Below are 17,816 nucleotides of genomic sequence, written 5' to 3'. Positions count from 1 at the left end.
ACGAAAGCCGGTCTAAGCCTACTCTAGCTCCTTGTAGTACTTCCCTCCATTTTTGTCTTTCCACCTTGTTGAAGCCTTTTTGCAAGTTTCCCGACACAAATATTTGCCATCTTTCGTCTCCAATTCTTCAATCAGTTTCGAACTTGGTCATCTAGTCCATCACGCGTCTCCCGCCGGAAATCGATTATCTCGCCTTCTCTAGCTTATCGGGCGAAGTGCCCTCACGCCCATCTTAGATCCGAGTGTCACATCTGCAGCTGTCCTTCGGAGTACAGTGTAAGTAGCTGCAAAGGCTGTACATACCCACCTCCGAAAACGTCTAGCTAAAAGTTGTATGCGGTTCATTACTTCCTTTCTAAAGGGCCAAAGATATTCATGATATCAAATGAGTTTCATTAAACAGGAGTATCTGTTTCATCTTTCCTCAAATTTGTCCTATAACTGGTGTGGTCATTCCAAGTCATTACTCGCTTTCGAAACACACTGCTTAGTGCTACCTGTGCTGATACTGATTAGTCCTTTGGCATCACGATAATTCTCGACTCTACCACTGTGGAGGCCCCGTGAGATTTGCCCGCCGAGTCTCCGACTGTGGAAAGTGTTTAGTAAGTACTTCCGTGAAGGTTCTGGCTGCTGAGCGCTGCCAGTGAATGGTCACAAAAATAAAACTCCACAAAGTTTATATTCATGGACAAAATATGTTTCGATAGTCCAAGAAAGGTAAGTATGTCTCTATCCAGGAGAAGATGTCGAACCAGAAAAAGTTGATATAAATATGCCACATGAATATTGCAACTTCAAGTTTAGTACGTTCATCAACTTTCATCAACCGTCGCTTTTGCAATTAGAATCCGAGGTGTAAGGTTGTATGTAGTGAGAAATGTTCACGAGAACCACAATTCCGTGATTACAAGGATGCAGTTACCGCTTTAAACCGTGCCCCATTTCCACGACACGAAATCGCTATACAGCGATGGATGTCCATCCTGTTCTAAACTTTATCCAGTCATGCCTGCCGCATTCATGTACTAACATTTAAGCTTCAGTTCTTACATCCGACTAACGCCTTTGAACAGCAGCAGGACAGGAAATATTGCTGCTGCTGTGCGACGGTTTGAGGAAGCTCAAATTTTTGGATAAACTAATAATACGTGAAGTGCCATGGGAGCGACGCTCGCTGACTGATTTCGGAAGTTATCATCTGAGAATGAGAGTAGAAGGATGTGGAGAGCTCAGGCTGAGTGCTACTAGTAAGATTCCGACCGTTCTAAATCTGTATCCTGTATCAACTTGTATCATAACTAATGTCCTTCCCAACTCAACTGATGACTCAATCAATCTTTCGACCCAACTTGCATCAACACTCAACACCGTTGACAATGTCGATATCATGTTCATTCACAGGAAGTAGTGTAGAAGATGTAGATCCTCCGCCGTTGATAGTATGACGCAGTCATAATAAGTATGAGTATAGCTACTATTCTCAAGTTTTCCAGTGTGACTTAGGAGTCAACTTAATTAATCATAACTCCAGTTACTGTTTTTGGTTTACATTCGGCAGCAAAAGTGAGAACATCAATTAAAATCAATCCAACGCCCATAGTAGCGCATCAAAATTTCAAAATGGGATTCACCTGAGCCATCTAAACCAGCCTATACTTATGTAGCAAAGAAATTGTGTGAAACAGAAGGAAGACAACGTTCACGTCGGTGTGCTGCGCAGAGAGTTAGCAAGGGGTAATTCCACCCGCCACGCCGGCATCGGGTCAAAAAAAATTAGTCTGTGTTCTACATTCTGAAAGTGAGTGCGGACTAGTGACATTATAACAGGAACCATACTAGTGAAGCAGGTTGTTGACCGGTATAAGTTAATCTACACCCTCAGGTTTTCCTGTGCTTCTGGTATATTCAACCAGACTACTATGCTGAAATAAAGCAGTAGCAGATACTGGCGCCTTGAGCTAAACCACTTAACGATCCATCTTAACCAGATCTGAACGTTCAAATGTTGATTGCACATGTATAAGAACCAACGTCGATTTGATTTTCACACTTACACACTCCTCATGCCTCCTCCTCATACGCTACGGAATAGACACCCCCATTAGGCTGAGGCCACAGGCGGATAGCGTTTGGCACATATATGTATGGGTACTTAGGTGAAAGTCTCCAAATACGACATGTATCAAGAGGTGGCCGCTCCGAAACTTCGAGCTCCCCGAGAGAAGTACGAAGGCATTACGACAATCAGTTGTCGTACAGTCCGGATATAATCTGACATAGTCATCGGACGAGGGAATGAAGGAAGCATAATTACAACATAGGAGCCATTTCAGATGCTGATGGAGAAGAAAGACATAGAAATACACGAGGTAGTATACCTCATACCGCAATAACCTCGAGATCGCTATCTGTCAATCTATTGGTAGTACACACAGCTTGACAAGTTGGATGCTCTACGCTAAGTTGACGGTAAATTTACAGCTGAACAAGATATGCGAATGATTGTTGTGTCCTCGTAACAGCTATCTGGGTCGACAATGACAACGACAACAGCCAAGTCTCGCGTATGTCGATAACGTCTACTTGAAAGTTGAGGCGTTGAGGATCGGTCAAACATCAAACGGCGCTAATCTATGCCGCGGTGTCGTCTTCTTCATCGATATTCTCACTGTTCTTGAGCCTCTCAATGAAATGGTCAATCTTGGCTTTGTGTATCCGATGATGCTCTTGCCAGCCTTTCCAAGGATGGTGAGGGTGCTTGAATGATAAAGTACTATTTAACCACGAGGATACTAAAAATCAATGTTGTCTGGACTTACCACTCGAGCAAAAGCTTGGAATATCTTATCCGAGGTACCATCTGGCTTATTACAAAAGTGCTTAGCCAGGAGAACATCATCACTCCGGCTATATCGCAACTTTTTGTCTGGCGGGACAGGAAGAGGGTCATCATTCTGTGAATGCTGAAGCTCATGCTTATGTCGTCGCCAAAATTTCATCCATGAAGCGCGCGAATGATGAGGTGCCTAATAACAAAAAACACGTACAATCATTCCGAATGTGAGTCATGGAAAACATCTGCCAGACTAACTTTGGTCGCCACGTCCTTCCAAAACGCCACCATATCCAAACTTCCTTCTGATTTACGATATTCCATGTACCGCATGAGAAACGTCACGTCTTCATCCGTAAAAGCTACACCTTTGCCCGTCGTACTACGGAACAGTGCTCTTGGAGGAGTAGGGGACCGAGAGCGGGGTAGACTAGAGGAAGCTTCTGCTTGCAACCTCCGTTGTGCAGCAGCGATTGTTCCTGGGCCAGGCCCAGCTCGCGTCGTAAGCTCTTCTCCGCCTGCCGTCTCTCGTTGAGCGGGAGGCGTCTGTGACCTGTCCGCGTTCATTGCATATCCACCTAATCGTATTTGATGCTTGTTGCAATATCGGCGCCACGAATAGAATCTTGAGTCTTTCTGTCAGGCAAATGATATCTGCATAATGGAAGAACTAGCCGTACGTATGATGAGGTGCCTTTAATGTTGGAAAGATCAATATAACTCGAGATCGAGCATCTCAAAACGGGATGTACCTTGACAGCGATTCTTTCACATATTTCGCGCAAGCTATCAACGGAGTTATAACACGTTAGCACAGGGGTGTATTCAATCCATACCTGAGCACCAGTCCTTGATCCTGGCAGTAATCTATGTACTTTTTTAAGTAGAATACATCGTCTGCAGTGAAGAGGTTGCCTCCATAGGTACTCTTCACAGTCCGCGTTGGTGGCGTTGGTGATCGAGCGGGAGGATTGCGATTTACCACCAGTGCAGAAGCTGGTGTTGCCGGTATTGCCTGAATTCGTACGTATTCAGCTCTGAAATTTAGATTTGAACTGGTCCCTTACCGAAGCACGAATGCGTTTGCGTCCTCTAGTCTTCTCGGGATATTCGATTTCTTCTGTGGTAGGCTCTGGAGGATCAGACCTTGGATCCTGGGCGTAATCATTTTGATCATACGTTTGGTCATACTGCGATAAATCCGTGAATTAGTGGGAAATACTGAACAAGTACTCAATCCACGAACTGGAACCGCTGGAGTGTCGTAGTACGCTGTAGATGCCCAAGGCGATGGGTCTCGGTAGCGGTAATCATACGCAGCAGGATTCACAGTTTCGGCATGAGGATGTTGATTGTACTCGCCCCAAGCGTTTTCTCTATATGGTGGACGATCCAAAAGCTGTGAGGGGGTAGCTGCATGCGTCTGGTGAGGTGCGATACCGGTAGCTTGCCAAGTTTGAGGTGGTGGTGTTTGTAATGGTCGCTGGGAATGTAAAGATTGTGCGGGAGATGCTGTATAAATTGAATATGGGAAGTGATTTTGAGCGTGTACAAGTGAATCTACATGGAGAGAAGGGTGAAGGATCTGAGAAGGGATAGGGGCAGGTGGAGGTGGAGGTGGAGCGATCTGACGAGCTTCCTCTATTTGGACCGTTTGCCTGTCTCTCCGACGAGGAGAATCCGGATTAGTGACAGTCGCAGGAGGTTGGGACAGAATATCTGATGGTGTGAGTAAAGCTCTAGAAGAAATGTGAGTTGAATGGCCGAAAATAGAGTTCTTTTTGCACATACGCTTCCTTTCCAGTAACTTTGCATCCAGCCCAATTAGTTTGAAATGTTTGAAGCTGGCGTGCTTTGATACATTCATGGACCCAGCGAAAGTTGAGTATGATCTTTCCCTTTTTTGAAGCATACTGGCGATAAAGGTTTTGACCAGAGGGTTTGAGAGGATCGACTGTTGCTTATCGTCAGAATATGTGACAAAACAAACGATTAAGCGTACCCAGTATGTATGGCACTCCGCTGTACCCATGAGAGACGCTTCCGCCGTGCTTCTAGATGCCAGATCATTATTGGCGGCTCCTCTGAAACACGCGACGCGACCTACCGTAATCAAGCCGATAATGACATCTCTCTCCTGGACGTCCTTTTCAACATACATGGCCAAAGGAGTGCCCAACATAGGGTCCAAGAAAAGTTCAGATAAATCATCATTAGAAGATGGAGGTAAGGAGGAAGAAGGTTCAATAATTCCACGATGAAGTCCAATGGAATCTCGAGCTGGTGCCATGGGTCTCCCGTTCTTCGCGTTGAGTGGTACAGACCAAGACCCCAAAGCTTATTACATGTACAGTAGGGACCGGAATCCGGAACAAGTTTGCCGGATTTCCACGGGGTTTACAAATACCTTCTCGCCGCTCGGTACCGAGTCGTCATAATAACCTCCAGCACAATCCCAGCAAGTCCTTGCTAGGTCTTAATCGTTCAACATATCTGAACCCGCTGACAATGTCCAATTCTTTTGAAGCCTTCCTGTAAACAGCGATACTCATATTGCGATTTAATATGGCCGCCGAGTCGCACTTTTCCTCACGTGTCTCCTGTCGGCTCCTACTCCTCCATAATTAGTTTTCTTTACCCACAAATCCACCATATCAGATCTATCGAAACTTGAAAATTGCTTTCCTTACTCATTTCTCTCATTGAACCATGGCGTCCAAAATCACAGCTCCTGCAGATTACAAGACGGAAATGATGCTCGAAGCCAATCGGCGTGCTCATGAGCATGGCATCGACCTTTCCAAGCTCCCCCAATTATTAGACATGAATGCGGACACTATCACCGATAATGTTCATTCCATCAATGCGAACTGTGAGGTCCTAATCGACGTATCTGTTCAATTCATCGCACTGAATGTAATGCAGGTCCTGACGATCGCATGAAGTTTGTCTTCAAGCATTTGATACAACATCTTCATGATTTCGTTAGAGAAACGTCGATCACTACTGAGGAATGGATGTACGCGTGCTCACGCTATTGCAATCGGTTGTCTCAAAGGAATTCATGAATTACGGATACTTACAGGAGTGCACTCGAATTCCTTAAAGATACTGGCAAAATGTGCTCAGATATTCGCCACGGTACTACCCCGTTCAAGTTCTCTGAATCACACGGCTAAATACCTCCTTTTCAGAATACATTCTTCTTTCCGATGTGTTGGGTGTATCAAACCTCGTTGATTCCCTCAATCACGCAAAACCTCCTGGCGCAACCGAGGCCTGCGTTCTAGGTCCATTTTACACAGAAGATGCTCATGTATTCCAGAATGGCGACAGCATCGCTTCAGAAGACAAAGGAGATTACATGTACGTTTACGGAAAGGTTACGGATACCAGTGGGAAACCCATCCCTGGCGCGATTATCGATACTTGGGAGACGGATGGACATGGCCTGTATGACACTCAAGTGAGCATTCACCTGAAATTGGAGCGAATAAAGCCGTTGTTATTTCCGCCATTTTACACTAATACGAATAACGCGCGACCTTTATTCCTAATTTGCGATAAAACCTCCTTCCGCAACTGACTTACTGACCTACGATTGAATCTCACAGTACGCAGACCGCGCAGAACCCGATTGCAGAGGCCGTTTATTTTCTGCTGAAGATGGGAGCTACGCGTTCCGTGCTGTCGTTCCGGTTTCTTATCCTATCCCGTCTGATGGTCCTGTTGGCAAGATGGTCTCTGCCCTTGGAAGGCACGTCTTCCGCCCTGCGCACTTGCATATGCAAGTTGATGCTCAGGGCTACGAGAAACTGACAACAGCGTTCTATCCACGAGGGGATCCTTACCTGTACAGCGATGCGGTATTCGGTGTTCATTCTAGTTTGATTGTGGTAAGTGCTAATTTGACCGCCTTGCGACGCTTCTGTGTCATATTCATTCTGTGCAGGATCTCCAACCAGTAACCGATAAGGAGCTTTCTTTCAAACGAGGTTTCAAAGATGGAAAGCCGCACATGGAACTAAAACGAGATCTAGTTTTAGCTACTCCCGAGGAAGGTCTGGCGGCTCGCAAGAAAAGTATGCCTGCAGTAAAGCAGGAATGAGAGTTGTGCGTGGTGCCTGGATCATGAAAAATCTGGAAGGATTTATGTATATGTATACGTATCTTGTATTATGTATATCGCATGAACGAAATCGTTATTTGTTACCGGTGGAGGCGTCATGCATTTAGTAACAGTGAAATTGCAAAACGGGTTTAGCAGTTACAAGTTTACAGGGAAACGATGCCGCGCCGCCGCGGGCCTATCTCGGAAAACCGAATTCCACTTACGAACCACCACTACGACAATCTTAGAAATGCCCGAGTTTCTTCATCAGGATCAGATAGACAAGGTGTGTCGTAGTATCGAAATATTTCTGAAATTACACCTTAGTTCTACTCCAGTTTTACCGGAACGGGTCTGCGTTCATCTAGACCTCGAGACCTTCTCTCTAACTTAGATACTGATCCAGTTACCTACTCATACCGGGATTCCTCAGTCCCGAGGAAACAAACAACCTGCTTCAACGATCCAAACAGCTCATATCTGAATTCCCTATCGAATCCCATCCCCGGGTAATCCGCGTCATCTGGATGAACATGTTGCTTGTACTTACCTCTCTCTTCTACGCTTTCAAGACAAAATTCACAACCGGAGATGAAAATCACGTCGGCGATAACTATTTCCTGACTTCAGGGGATAAGATGTAGGCCTACACTTGTCGGCGGACTCCTTTCGAGCCTCTCTCAGATACCTTATTTTGTACTTAGACGCTTTTTCTTGGAAGAAGATGCTGTTGATGGTGATGGTAAACTGAATAGAGAAAAGGAGAAGGCTGTCAATAAAATAGGGCATGGTGAGTTGTTGAATGACTGCAAATTGAGTAGCTTTGACCATGGATCCCGCAGCATTACATGAACTCGATCCTGTTTTCCGAAAAGTCACATTGGGGAATCAGAGGGTGCAGGCTGTAGCGCGCGATCTCGCCATGCATGTTGATCCTGTCGGTATGCGCTGCGCGCGTATTTTGTCCGTGATATTCTCCTGAGCCAGGCCATAGCACTACAGTCGATGGTTATCTGTAAACAACCACAGATTGGTGGAGAAGGTGTGTATCACGATGTTGCTGTATGAGAACCATCATACTTATCATGGAATGACGAACTAGTCGGGGAACACAATGATTCGTACGTCCATCGTATTCCGTTCACTAAAAGTAAAGTATCTAAGACTTGGATATCGTGAAATACAGAACCTTCTTAGTGAGTTGTCGCAATAGATCTTCCGTCCAAGTATGCTCATAATAATTCACCTCCAGTATACTGATCCCCCCTCGGCACTGGGATTTTGGTTTGCCCTTGAGGAATGCACACCGCTCAATGGGGCCTTATCTTTTTTGCCTGGATCTCATCTAACTACTCCGATTACAAAACGCTTCGTTCGGCTTCCGGAGGGTGGAACAGGGTTCGAGAAGATAGTTTCCCCCGAGGTTGAAGCACATGCGGCATCAGCTAAGGGCAAATACATCCTCGAGGCCTGTTCTCCGGGTACGTAGGATACCAACACTATGTATGTCTCGGATCCAAAAACTAATGCATGCTCACCTAGGTGATCTGGTTTTAATTCATGGCGCAGTCCTCCACAAATCTGAGCGCAATACAAGCTCTCACACTCGATTTGCATACACATTTCATATGATCGAGTCTTCTCCACGTGCCCTTTACGATGCCAAGAACTGGTTACAACCAACCCCTAGCATGCCATTTTCTCGTGTTCTGAACGAGCCCAATCTGAAGTTGATAAACCCAGCCCTTGCATAAACAAGGCCCGCTTTATTTTATATCGAATCCAGAGGTTTGTATCATATAGGAACGCATTCAAAATGTTATCCTTCGAGTCATATATGTATCATGATTTTCAGTCCACTATTTGGGAAGTAATCCTTCTTCTTTGAGTTTGGTTACCGCTTCATCAGCCACGCGAAAAGCCTCCATCCCTGTACTACATGAACAATCAATCATAGGAACGCTCTGCTCTGCTCGGAAAATCGACGTACGGAATTCCGCACTGGATGTATTTGGCTTCGTCAAAAGGGAAGTATCGGACGAAAGACAGAAGAAACGCGCACATATACGGATGTGTGCAATAATGTCTCTCTAATCTCTATCTCAGACGCGCCGTTCTTTACTGCACCTCTACAAAGGGTAGATGAAGAAGGCAAAGAGAGGAAATCAACATGGTCTACCGTATATGGCCTGCGAGCTGTAAAATGATTTAGAGCATCCTCTGCGGCAAATATTCTCACTACCCGCACCTCAGCCTTTTTCGCTTGGAAGGCAAGCAACGCTAAGTTTATCAAACTACGCTGTTTGGGCTCAAGACCCGGTCGACTCCATATGGTACCCCAGCCAACCTGTAAGGATTCGTAAAACACAGAATCTCAGATACTGACATCGATATGAACTTCTGTAGTGAGCTGAACAAGTCAGGATCAGTCATATTCGAAATATTTTCGAAGATTTCGTATACCTGTTGCATTGGTTTCATGAATTCCGATTCCCCCTGCATTTACGTTCAGTATCACCATGAGGAGATATGCTAATTTTCCACCTTCCGCAATTGGTTGTCTACATACTCATCCCCCTGTCATTCTACTTCGTCAAATAATGTAACGACAGTGGTTGAACATTATCTGCTTGCCATGACTTTGCGACGCATAACCATACCAGCATCGTACAACTCTTGGTGGGCTTTCTCGAGTTCGTTAGACATTCCTCACTAGTTTAGGAAAAGAGCAGAGATAGACCAGTGTGACTACTTCATTTTCTGATTATAGACAGGGTTCTACGGAGCCCCGTCGCGTTCTCACACCGTGCCCTATGACCCTCGCACGAACGAACGGAAGGACAGATATTTCAATGACATGTGAGCCTGTTCATTTCTAAGATACACGCTTTGAAATGATGACTGCTTGATTTTCAAAGCTCGATACCAACGTCGCCTAGGTCAACCATGTCTAAACCTACCAATGTTTTTCCACAGCGCTTTGGATGGGTAGGTCTTGGGGCGATGGGATTCCCGATGGCTAGCCAACTACTCCAGAAATTACCACCATCTTGCGAACTCTTCGTTTATGACATCGATTCAGTCGTTCTGCGGAAATTTATTCAAGCGAATGCTGATCATCCAGCTATAACGATGGTGTCATCGCCCAAGGAGGCTGCTGAGTACTCGGTGAGTAGACCTTGGAACTTCAATCCAATGAACTTTTGCCATAATGCACACAAAAATTAGGACTTTTTCATCTCGATAGTCCCAGAAGGCACGCAAAGAATAAAAATTAGAAAATGATGTTTCTATACTCATGATTACTGGTATCCCTTTGCAGGTTCACATGTCAAAGACGTGTATATGGCACCGCAACGAGGGGCACTAGCTGCTAATACTGGTGGAAAAATATTCATCGATTGGTGAGTAAGTCCTTCATAAAAGGGTAACGCAGAAGCTGACATACTGATGACATTCTCTCAACAGCTCCACCATTGATCCCGGAACCTCGTTGGAGGTGGGACGTGCAGTAGCCGCTTCTCATCCTACAAATCCTCCTCGATTCTTTGATGCCCCAGTTTCCGGTGGTACCCGTGGCGCAGAGAAAGGTATTCTAACATTCATGGTAGGAGCAGCGGAAGACGATCCCCAATTTGTGCTACTTCGGAGGATATTTTCTTGCATGGGAACTTCTATATACCCTATCGGAGGACAAAGTCAAGGGCTAGCTGCGAAATTGAGCAACAACTACCTTTCAGGAATGATAGCTCTGGCGACGTCCGAAGCAATGAATCTCGGGATGAGATTAGGCATAGATCCAAAGGTCCTTAGCGAGTGCTTTAAAACTAGCTCTGGTGGAAGCTGGGTCAATAGCACCGTCAACCCTGTTCCAGGAGTTTGTCCTGATGCAGTCACGAGCAAAGGATATGAAGGTGGATTCAAAGTATGTATTTAGTATCATTATTTTAAGATATCTTATTTAAAACTGGATAATATCAACGCAGATACAGCTGATGAAGAAGGATATTTCATTGGCAATCCAGGCAGCGAAGACAGTAGATGCAAAGCTAGTCCTAGCAGACGCAGGGCTGGGTGCATATGCTGCCGCAACGGATGACCCAAACTGCAGAGATAGAGACTCTCGTGTAGTGTACAGATGGCAAGCACCTTCGCTTTATACTCGAATGCTCAGCTTTGGATAAACTGAGTTTTCAAGGTTGGGCGGTATCGAGCCTGAGTGCACTTAGTACAGCGGGCGCCAATTTCCCCGATATGGCTTCTATATGTTCATTACCTTCAACTTCATATTTAAGGCAGTGTATTCTTTTGCTCATTCCGTTTCTATGGAGAAATTGTTCCTTTACCTCTCAAGAACTCAAGTGCTAAGCAGTGCCATCGCAGTAAGAAAGGAACGCTCATGCGATACACAACCAAATATGGTCGCCCGATGGCGGAAAATTCAAAATTCGATCGTATAGGCCCCGTGCGAGGGTCCAAAAATTTGAACCTGTGCAGATTATGAATCAAAGGTGGCCATTCATGATCCCCCATCCATGGCCTTCTTTGGCCCTTTCAGGTAAAAGTCAGAACAATGGAGCTCTATGTAGGCCAATGCCACTTTAGCTAACCGATGAAATTCGCCCTTTGATTCCAGGACCTGTATAAGTTAGACCAGCACAGATGATTAGAGTCTCCCAACCATCGTCTTCTACGTCGTGTTACCTCCGCCTTCTGAGATGTCTTCTTCCATTCGGCGTGCGTTCCGACAGTGCGTATTTACTTTCAATCTCAGAACGGATTGATGATAACTCGTACCGACAGAAACACAAATAGTGAAGTCTACGATAGCTCCTCCACAACAAATTCAACTCCTACAAAGTCATTCTTCGGAAGTTCTTTGCGCGGTCGGTCAGGCTCCAAGACGAACAAGCCAAGTGGCAACGAGCCTGGTTCGCCGTCGAGGACAAAGCGGACAATTAAAACGTCCGACATCACATACATTTTCTCTGAGGACAACACTAGCTTGAGAGACTTCTCACCAGAATTTGGTCTTAGAAATCTCGAAAATTGCAACGAAGATCGCTTTTCTCGACCCGGTTCACCTCCTCTGATGATCGATAAGGCTCTCGTCGACCAGTTCCCCCTACCACCAGTCGTTCATGCATATACCTCCCCTGACGTCCGCGTTCCAGTGACCAGTCCGGATTTTGAGTACGGTCTCAGAGTGTGTTCCGATGGATTGTTGCCCCCTCCACACCCTCGAGTCCAACAGTATATGGATGAGCAAAAAGCCTTGAACGGGTCACTTCGTCGTCAGCCTCTTGTCCGCTCCTCCTCTGTAACGTCTTATTCTCGACCAACAGCTACTGCATATTCTGCACTGTTTGAGGATAATGGCAGCTCGACTCCCAGCTTGCCGCCATCTCCAAGTGACCGTTCTTCCGTCACGCACCATCACACTTACAGGCGACTACTTCATTCACAGAGCCTTAGCAGTCGCTCCCCACCTCCTTCAGTAAAGACTTTACTCCACCAAAGGTCACATTCGGATATGAACTTCGATCGTCCTGGGAGTCGCATTGGATTAAGAGCACAAACGCCCGTGGGAACCCAGGATAGGATAGGATAGGATATAAATTATACTGGCGAGGTCCGATTCCCGAACGGCCAGTTTACCATACTACTGTACAATTACATATACGTCTATGTCTCATGTACAGCTATGGAACACACATTCCTACTAAGGGGGTCGCAATGTACACTTGATGTCTCTAAGCTCTCCCTAGCCTTGACAGTACACCCTTTCCCAGTTCAGATATGCATGCTGACTGAAAATAGCTTCTGAAAGGCTGTGTGCAAGCAGCATACACAAGATGACATGCACAACAACTCCAGCACATTCCAGTGCACTGATATATTACCCAAGTACATCATTCCAAAGCAATCTTTGCAGTGGATCAGTTCAATGTCTCGAAGATCTCTTGCCAATTCAACCAAGCATTGGTAGCAGCCCACCTTGCACACCAATCACAATAATTGACTACAGTGGAAACCCACTCACCACACACATACTGACCAAAATAGAACACAAGTTCTTCAGTGGATACCCGGTCACTACACACAAACTACTCAAAATAGACCACCAAGTACAAGCATTGTCTTCAGTGGATACCTGCACACCACGCGCAAACTAATCAAGAATGGAGGACCAAGCACAAGTAATGTCTTCAGTGGATACCCGCACACCACGCGCAAACTAATCCAAATAGACCACCAAGCACAAGTAATGTCTTCAGTGGATATCTGCACACCACGCGCAAACTAATCCAAATAGACCACCAAGCACAAGTAATGTCTTCAGTGGATACCCGCACACCACGCGCAAACTAATCGAGAATGGAGGACCAAGCACAAGTAATGTCTTCAGTGGATACCTGCACACCACGCGCATTTAGGTCCGGAAGAATCCGGTCCGGGAAATTGATGCTAGTGCTCGAGGCTCGAGCTCACTACCAAACTCGACGTGCAGAGTGTGGAATGCATTCTGTTGCCACCAAACTTGCACAGAATATTTAAATCACTAGTATACACTGACATCGCAAATTCCAAAGCAACCAGATAATCAGAACAGGTTGGATTTGACACCGATATTCCGGATGACCTTTTGATGATGGTGGTAAGAGTTCTATCTTCACCCAGTAATCGTGTAAACTCGTGTAAAATTTGTGTAAAATAAGATCATAGGGAAACATACATTCTTCAATCTTCTCTGATATACTTCGATAGCAGGCTGTGTTATGTGTTCTTCTTCCTGGGCGTTTCAAGCGCAACGAAGCAGTTGCATGTATATTAAAGGTATCGTCGATATATACAGCATTAATTGACATTAAAATCGATTCAAGAGCCCGCGGCCACCATAATTATCCAACTTTGCGTCGTTAATACCAAGGTCCTACAAGGATGATCAATGACTCCTTGCATCAATACAACTCATGTACAGGAGCAGTACGTACCGTAGGTGCAAACGGCCATTCGTCGAATTCTTTAACAATAGAAGCCCATTGTGATACTGTTATTTCCCTGATTTTGGTCTTTGGATCAATCGTCGCACTTAGTTTGGGTATAAGCGACTGGGCACCAGGTCCCAAATCCCTGAACAAGGGAATAAGCAATCAAAACGCACTAGAGCAATCGACGAGCTTACTCTATACATTGGTTCAGCGGCGTCGCTTTCCGCACATATAGTCGCCGTATGCAATAATCCCAAGTGTCCAATTTCTCCGGGTTTATCACTTGCTTTACCAGCGGCGTTATTTCCACAGCTTGGAAGGGGACACCAATTCGTCGATTAGAAATTTTGATCGTGTCGCTAGCCTTTTTCAGAAGTGTAGGGTGAAAGTGTTGAGCGTAGGGCTGTAATTCATCATACAGTTTTGTTTGGAAGTCGGCCGTAGCAGTGGCCATGACGCTAAGCTTACAGCGCATGAGAGCATTTTCGGGAGGAGCTGTCAGTCTCTGGCAACTGGTAAGTAAAGATAAATTAACGCTCAATGCATACAGGACTCACCTGCCAAACGTATTCACTCAAAAGTAGGTTCATCTTCACGCGTCCGAACCTGAATAGCCAATTCCTATTTGGAATCAGTCGGAGAATTTGAGCAATGAGCTGTTCGCCGTAGACGGTGATGGGAAGATGAGATATAAATTGGAGTTTTGGATGTACTGAAAGAAGGGGACAACGATGAACAGCAGCACGAGAAGATAGCAATATGATTAACCTCCTTGATCCCATTCAAGAGTTTCTATATCTTCCAATAAACCTTGTTCTTCGATTCGGTCAAAAGTATCCCACTCGAGAGCAGTATAAGGAATAATGGTCAATCTAGGATCAAGCGCAGCGAGCGGCTTGGCGTAGCAGATTGAGTTAGAGAATGATGAATAGCTTTGCTTGAACGCACCCTGAGGTAATCTAGATACTTGGGTTCCTGCTCCAAAACAATCAATCTCTTTATACGGTTTTCCGGTAGAGCCAAGAGAGACCGAGTCAGTTGTCCTGGTCCTACAGAGGTCGTGTAAATTCATGAAAGAAAAGGATGTAAGTAGGGACGGAGCGCACCAGGGAATGCTTCAATTATAACTTTATTCGTGCTGCCTTCAGGAACAAAACACTCAGCCACTGTGTCTGCGGTGTCAGAATTTGACAATGAGACGCGGTCATTAACAGGAACCCAGGCAAAAATTTGTCGCCATTTATCTCTGGGTGGAAGATTTGTCTTGTCTTCAGGGGAATCTGGGTGAGTTTCGAATCGACTTCCAACTCTCTTTTGCTTCGGCTGAGCGAAGTCTAATAATGTAGTCTTCTTCAAACGCGGTTTTCGAGTGGAGGTCTTATCACTGACAGCCCTTGTTTGTGAGAGGATGTTGAGCCGTGCAACAAGGGGCACACGATTTAAATGTGAGCGAGAGAGAAGCATCTGAATTTTAGGTCAGCAGAAAATACATATAATTCTTTGAGCGCTAATTTCGAAAAATTTCTGAAATGGCAACTTTACTTCCACCTCCGAAACGACAAAAAGTCTACCACGGAGTGCCAGAGCCAGAACCAGAGACACCAAAACCCACTCGCAATATCTTAGTTCAGTTTGTATCAGAAGATGACGGCTCTGTTTTAGCCCCCGCGGTCAATCTTCCTGCCGATGTGTCTAGAGAAGGACTCGAAGTTCTAGTGAACCGATTGACGGTAAGAAATCCATATTGGTAGAGAGAGGGATCCTAACTCTTGTTAGAAATCCGATGAACCTGTACCATTTTCCTTCCATGTTGATTGCCCAGAAAACGTGAATGCAGCACTAGGTCCTACTCGAATAGTCATCTCAAAATCAATCCAATCGGATATCCTAAATCATCCTACACATGCCGACTCATTTACTGAAGAAGATGTTTTTGTCGTGCGATGTTCTCCGCAAAGCGTGTTTCGTGTCCGGCCAGCAACGAGATGCTCAGCCAGTCTTAGCGGACATTCTTCACCCATTCTTTGTGCATCCTTTTCTCCGACAGGTGCTTTATTAGCAACGGGCTCAGGGGACGCAACTGCGCGACTATGGGACTTAAATACAGAGACTCCGTCTCACACATTAGTCGGCCATAAGGGCTGGGTGCTTTGTGTGGAATGGGAAGCTATGGAGAGATTACTTGCAACTGGAGGGCATGACGGACACGTTCGTTACGCATGCTATCAGTTGTGTACGCTGATTTATCTTGTCAAGCGTGTAGGTGCGCCTTTGGGACCCCAAAGCTGGCAAACCTGTTGGAGATGCCATGAAAGGCCATACAAAATGGGTCACCTCTTTGTGTTGGGAGCCAATACACTTGTACGTATACTGTAATTTGTTTGTATTGTTACTGAACTGTTTTTTTTTAGAAACTCAAAATCTCCACGAATTGCGTCGTCTTCAAAGGACGGTACCGTTCGCGTATGGTCTACTCTTACTCGTAAAGTAGAATACACTCTTGGCGGCCATATTGTATGTTGCCATATTTCCATTGCTCTTCTTTTCAATTTTGATTATATTCAGGCCAGTGTGAACGTTGTGAAATGGGGCGGAGGAGGGACGAGTGGTTTCGGTCTTAAGAGAGGCGTCTTGTATACTGCTTCCAGTGATCGTACTGTAAGAGTATGGGATGCCGATGGTGTACGTTGAGCATAGCGTTTGTTTTCTCAACTGCTAATAACCTTTTAGGGTCGACAATTACATGTCCTTAAAGATCATGCCCACTGGGTGACAACGTTAACTCTTAACACGGACTTCGTCTTGCGAACGGGTCCTTTTGATCATACAGGGAAACGTCCTGCAAGCGACGAAGAAGGTACAAAGTCCGAAATTTACGACCGACCTGACACTGATGGCATCGCAATATAGCTCAACAACTCGCACTAAAACGATATACCGACCTGTTAGCAACCACCCCCGAATTGCTCGTGACAGGCTCGGACGATCACACCCTCTTTCTTTGGTCGCTGTTTCCTTCTTCAGTGCCAAGCTCGGATATTGCAGTGTCCCAAGGAAAACTCAAACCTATCACTCGACTGACAGGTCACCAACGACAAATCTCCCATGTTGCCTTCTCGCCAGACGGAAGATGGGCCGCATCTTCTTCCTGGGACAGTTCAATACGGTTATGGGAGGGTCGTACAGGCAAATATGTTGCGACGCTGAGAGGGCACGTCGGTGCTGTGTATCGACTTGCTTGGAGCGCAGATGGTAGAATGCTGGTCAGTGCGAGTAAGGATGCCACGGTCAAGGTAGGATACTTACACCAACTTTCAACGATATTTATACTAACGTGTTGCAGATATGGGATCTCAAAACATATAAACTTAAAGTTGACCTTTCAGGTCACACAGATGAAGTTTACTGTGTTGACTTTGTTGCAGACAAGGTCGTCAGTGGAGGAAGAGATAAACATCTTAAAATGTTAGCCGTTTTTCATATGACCGTTCACCGAAAATTTATCGTTTGCATCTTGAATTAGATGGAAAAATTGACATTCCTCCCCAAAGTCGTTCTAGATTGGGATACATTATAGGAGGTATTTCGACTCTCCCGGTTGCTTCCCGGCCTCTAATTACCGTTCAGCGCTCGACGATAGGCTGGCAGTTCGCCGTGTATGTATGTAGTTTAATCAGCTTTGATTGTCTCGTACACCTCTTATACGAGCTTACAATGTACCAGCAATGTACTGCGTTATACTATAGCGAGTGATAGCGCCCGCCAAGTTTATCGAGGTCTTAAGGGCCCGATCAAATTGATCCGTGACGAATTCGCGAACTCCTTTTTGAGTTTATATAAGTCGGAGCGGGGCCGCCGCTCCCTACCATCGTTCCTC

At 45.5% G+C, this 17,816-nt stretch overlaps 8 protein-coding genes across 8 annotated transcripts; 5 read left to right on the top strand and 3 right to left on the bottom strand.

Moving 5' to 3' along the window:
- Positions 1-2,634: 2,634 nt before the first annotated feature.
- Positions 2,635-5,126, bottom strand: C8R40DRAFT_1069392 (uncharacterized protein; the record flags this gene model as incomplete). The annotated part of the gene is made up of 10 exons (XM_046226104.1): positions 2,635-2,760; positions 2,823-3,029; positions 3,095-3,472; positions 3,589-3,622; positions 3,673-3,851; positions 3,904-4,026; positions 4,083-4,575; positions 4,628-4,790; positions 4,839-4,890; positions 4,944-5,126. 10 exons carry the CDS (start codon positions 5,124-5,126, stop codon positions 2,635-2,637), a joined length of 1,938 nt encoding a protein of 645 aa, XP_046086460.1.
- Positions 5,127-5,271: 145 nt separating this feature from the next.
- C8R40DRAFT_1103793 (intradiol ring-cleavage dioxygenase) lies at positions 5,272-7,071 on the top strand. The gene is made up of 6 exons (XM_046228038.1): positions 5,272-5,708; positions 5,762-5,855; positions 5,922-5,977; positions 6,031-6,302; positions 6,451-6,732; positions 6,789-7,071. Exons 1-6 carry the CDS (start codon positions 5,546-5,548, stop codon positions 6,942-6,944), a joined length of 1,023 nt encoding a protein of 340 aa, XP_046086459.1. The 5' UTR covers positions 5,272-5,545; the 3' UTR covers positions 6,945-7,071.
- A 73-nt stretch (positions 7,072-7,144) lies between these two features.
- Positions 7,145-8,814, top strand: C8R40DRAFT_1103790 (phytanoyl-CoA dioxygenase). Its single transcript, XM_046228037.1, has 11 exons — positions 7,145-7,233; positions 7,286-7,299; positions 7,354-7,456; positions 7,520-7,587; positions 7,652-7,737; positions 7,790-7,888; positions 7,942-7,989; positions 8,050-8,068; positions 8,134-8,143; positions 8,200-8,428; positions 8,490-8,814. The coding sequence occupies exons 1-11, from the start codon at positions 7,198-7,200 to the stop codon at positions 8,699-8,701; spliced, it is 924 nt and encodes a 307-aa protein (XP_046086458.1). The 5' UTR covers positions 7,145-7,197; the 3' UTR covers positions 8,702-8,814.
- C8R40DRAFT_201081 (CMD-domain-containing protein) lies at positions 8,648-9,780 on the bottom strand. The gene is made up of 9 exons (XM_046234321.1): positions 9,582-9,780; positions 9,492-9,524; positions 9,411-9,443; positions 9,346-9,357; positions 9,196-9,294; positions 9,127-9,143; positions 9,010-9,076; positions 8,938-8,948; positions 8,648-8,882 (listed from the first exon to the last, which is right to left on the bottom strand). Exons 1-9 carry the CDS (start codon positions 9,651-9,653, stop codon positions 8,807-8,809), a joined length of 420 nt encoding a protein of 139 aa, XP_046086457.1. The 5' UTR covers positions 9,654-9,780; the 3' UTR covers positions 8,648-8,806.
- A 27-nt stretch (positions 9,781-9,807) lies between these two features.
- Positions 9,808-11,255, top strand: C8R40DRAFT_200892 (NAD binding domain of 6-phosphogluconate dehydrogenase-domain-containing protein). Its single transcript, XM_046234319.1, has 6 exons — positions 9,808-10,115; positions 10,176-10,203; positions 10,270-10,351; positions 10,416-10,872; positions 10,934-11,088; positions 11,146-11,255. The coding sequence occupies exons 1-6, from the start codon at positions 9,894-9,896 to the stop codon at positions 11,174-11,176; spliced, it is 975 nt and encodes a 324-aa protein (XP_046086456.1). The 5' UTR covers positions 9,808-9,893; the 3' UTR covers positions 11,177-11,255.
- A 410-nt stretch (positions 11,256-11,665) lies between these two features.
- Positions 11,666-12,558, top strand: C8R40DRAFT_1170452 (uncharacterized protein; the record flags this gene model as incomplete). The annotated part of the gene is made up of 2 exons (XM_046231538.1): positions 11,666-11,697; positions 11,751-12,558. The coding sequence occupies 2 exons, from the start codon at positions 11,666-11,668 to the stop codon at positions 12,556-12,558; spliced, it is 840 nt and encodes a 279-aa protein (XP_046086455.1).
- Positions 12,559-13,909: 1,351 nt separating this feature from the next.
- Positions 13,910-15,403, bottom strand: C8R40DRAFT_1045194 (S-adenosyl-L-methionine-dependent methyltransferase; the record flags this gene model as incomplete). Its single annotated transcript, XM_046224283.1, has 6 exons — positions 13,910-14,081; positions 14,134-14,444; positions 14,497-14,651; positions 14,708-14,834; positions 14,888-14,988; positions 15,046-15,403. The coding sequence occupies 6 exons, from the start codon at positions 15,401-15,403 to the stop codon at positions 13,910-13,912; spliced, it is 1,224 nt and encodes a 407-aa protein (XP_046086454.1).
- Positions 15,404-15,462: 59 nt separating this feature from the next.
- On the top strand, positions 15,463-17,774 carry C8R40DRAFT_1103780 (WD-repeat protein). The gene is made up of 9 exons (XM_046228036.1): positions 15,463-15,669; positions 15,716-16,147; positions 16,203-16,300; positions 16,351-16,453; positions 16,505-16,621; positions 16,670-16,796; positions 16,850-17,232; positions 17,283-17,404; positions 17,463-17,774. Exons 1-9 carry the CDS (start codon positions 15,469-15,471, stop codon positions 17,473-17,475), a joined length of 1,596 nt encoding a protein of 531 aa, XP_046086453.1. The 5' UTR covers positions 15,463-15,468; the 3' UTR covers positions 17,476-17,774.
- The last annotated feature ends 42 nt before the right edge of the window (positions 17,775-17,816 follow it).

The sequence above is a fragment of the Lentinula edodes genome (assembly GCF_021015755.1).
Source record: "Lentinula edodes strain Le(Bin) 0899 ss11 chromosome Unknown C8R40scaffold_17, whole genome shotgun sequence".
NCBI classification, from domain to species: domain Eukaryota; kingdom Fungi; phylum Basidiomycota; class Agaricomycetes; order Agaricales; family Omphalotaceae; genus Lentinula; species Lentinula edodes.
The sequence above is the reverse complement of the archived record's forward strand: the minus strand, read 5'-3'. Positions and strand labels throughout refer to the sequence as shown.

Bases quoted from the DNA above. Each gene is read 5' to 3' on its own strand.
- C8R40DRAFT_200892 (XM_046234319.1), top strand. From the start codon at position 9,894: ATGTCTAAACCTACCAATGTTTTTCCACAGCGCTTTGGATGGGTAGGT. The intron at 10,204-10,269 runs GCACGCAAAGAA...ATCCCTTTGCAG, and splicing joins CATCTCGATAGTCCCAGAAG to GTTCACATGTCAAAGACGTG. The intron at 10,873-10,933 runs GTATGTATTTAG...ATATCAACGCAG, and splicing joins GATATGAAGGTGGATTCAAA to ATACAGCTGATGAAGAAGGA.
- C8R40DRAFT_1103793 (XM_046228038.1), top strand. From the start codon at position 5,546: ATGGCGTCCAAAATCACAGCTCCTGCAGATTACAAGACGGAAATGATG. The intron at 5,978-6,030 runs GTACTACCCCGT...CCTCCTTTTCAG, and splicing joins GTGCTCAGATATTCGCCACG to AATACATTCTTCTTTCCGAT. The intron at 6,303-6,450 runs GTGAGCATTCAC...TGAATCTCACAG, and splicing joins ATGGCCTGTATGACACTCAA to TACGCAGACCGCGCAGAACC.
- C8R40DRAFT_1103780 (XM_046228036.1), top strand. From the start codon at position 15,469: ATGGCAACTTTACTTCCACCTCCGAAACGACAAAAAGTCTACCACGGA. The intron at 16,622-16,669 runs GTACGTTGAGCA...ATAACCTTTTAG, and splicing joins GAGTATGGGATGCCGATGGT to GGTCGACAATTACATGTCCT. The intron at 16,797-16,849 runs GTACAAAGTCCG...ATCGCAATATAG, and splicing joins TCCTGCAAGCGACGAAGAAG to CTCAACAACTCGCACTAAAA.
- C8R40DRAFT_201081 (XM_046234321.1), bottom strand. From the start codon at position 9,653: ATGTCTAACGAACTCGAGAAAGCCCACCAAGAGTTGTACGATGCTGGT. The intron at 9,525-9,581 runs GCAAGCAGATAA...GTAGAATGACAG, and splicing joins TTATGCGTCGCAAAGTCATG to GGGGATGAGTATGTAGACAA. The intron at 9,444-9,491 runs GTGGAAAATTAG...ACGTAAATGCAG, and splicing joins TAGACAACCAATTGCGGAAG to GGGGAATCGGAATTCATGAA.
- C8R40DRAFT_1103790 (XM_046228037.1), top strand. From the start codon at position 7,198: ATGCCCGAGTTTCTTCATCAGGATCAGATAGACAAG. The intron at 7,588-7,651 runs GTAGGCCTACAC...TTTTGTACTTAG, and splicing joins CTGACTTCAGGGGATAAGAT to ACGCTTTTTCTTGGAAGAAG. The intron at 7,889-7,941 runs GTATGCGCTGCG...GCCAGGCCATAG, and splicing joins CATGCATGTTGATCCTGTCG to CACTACAGTCGATGGTTATC.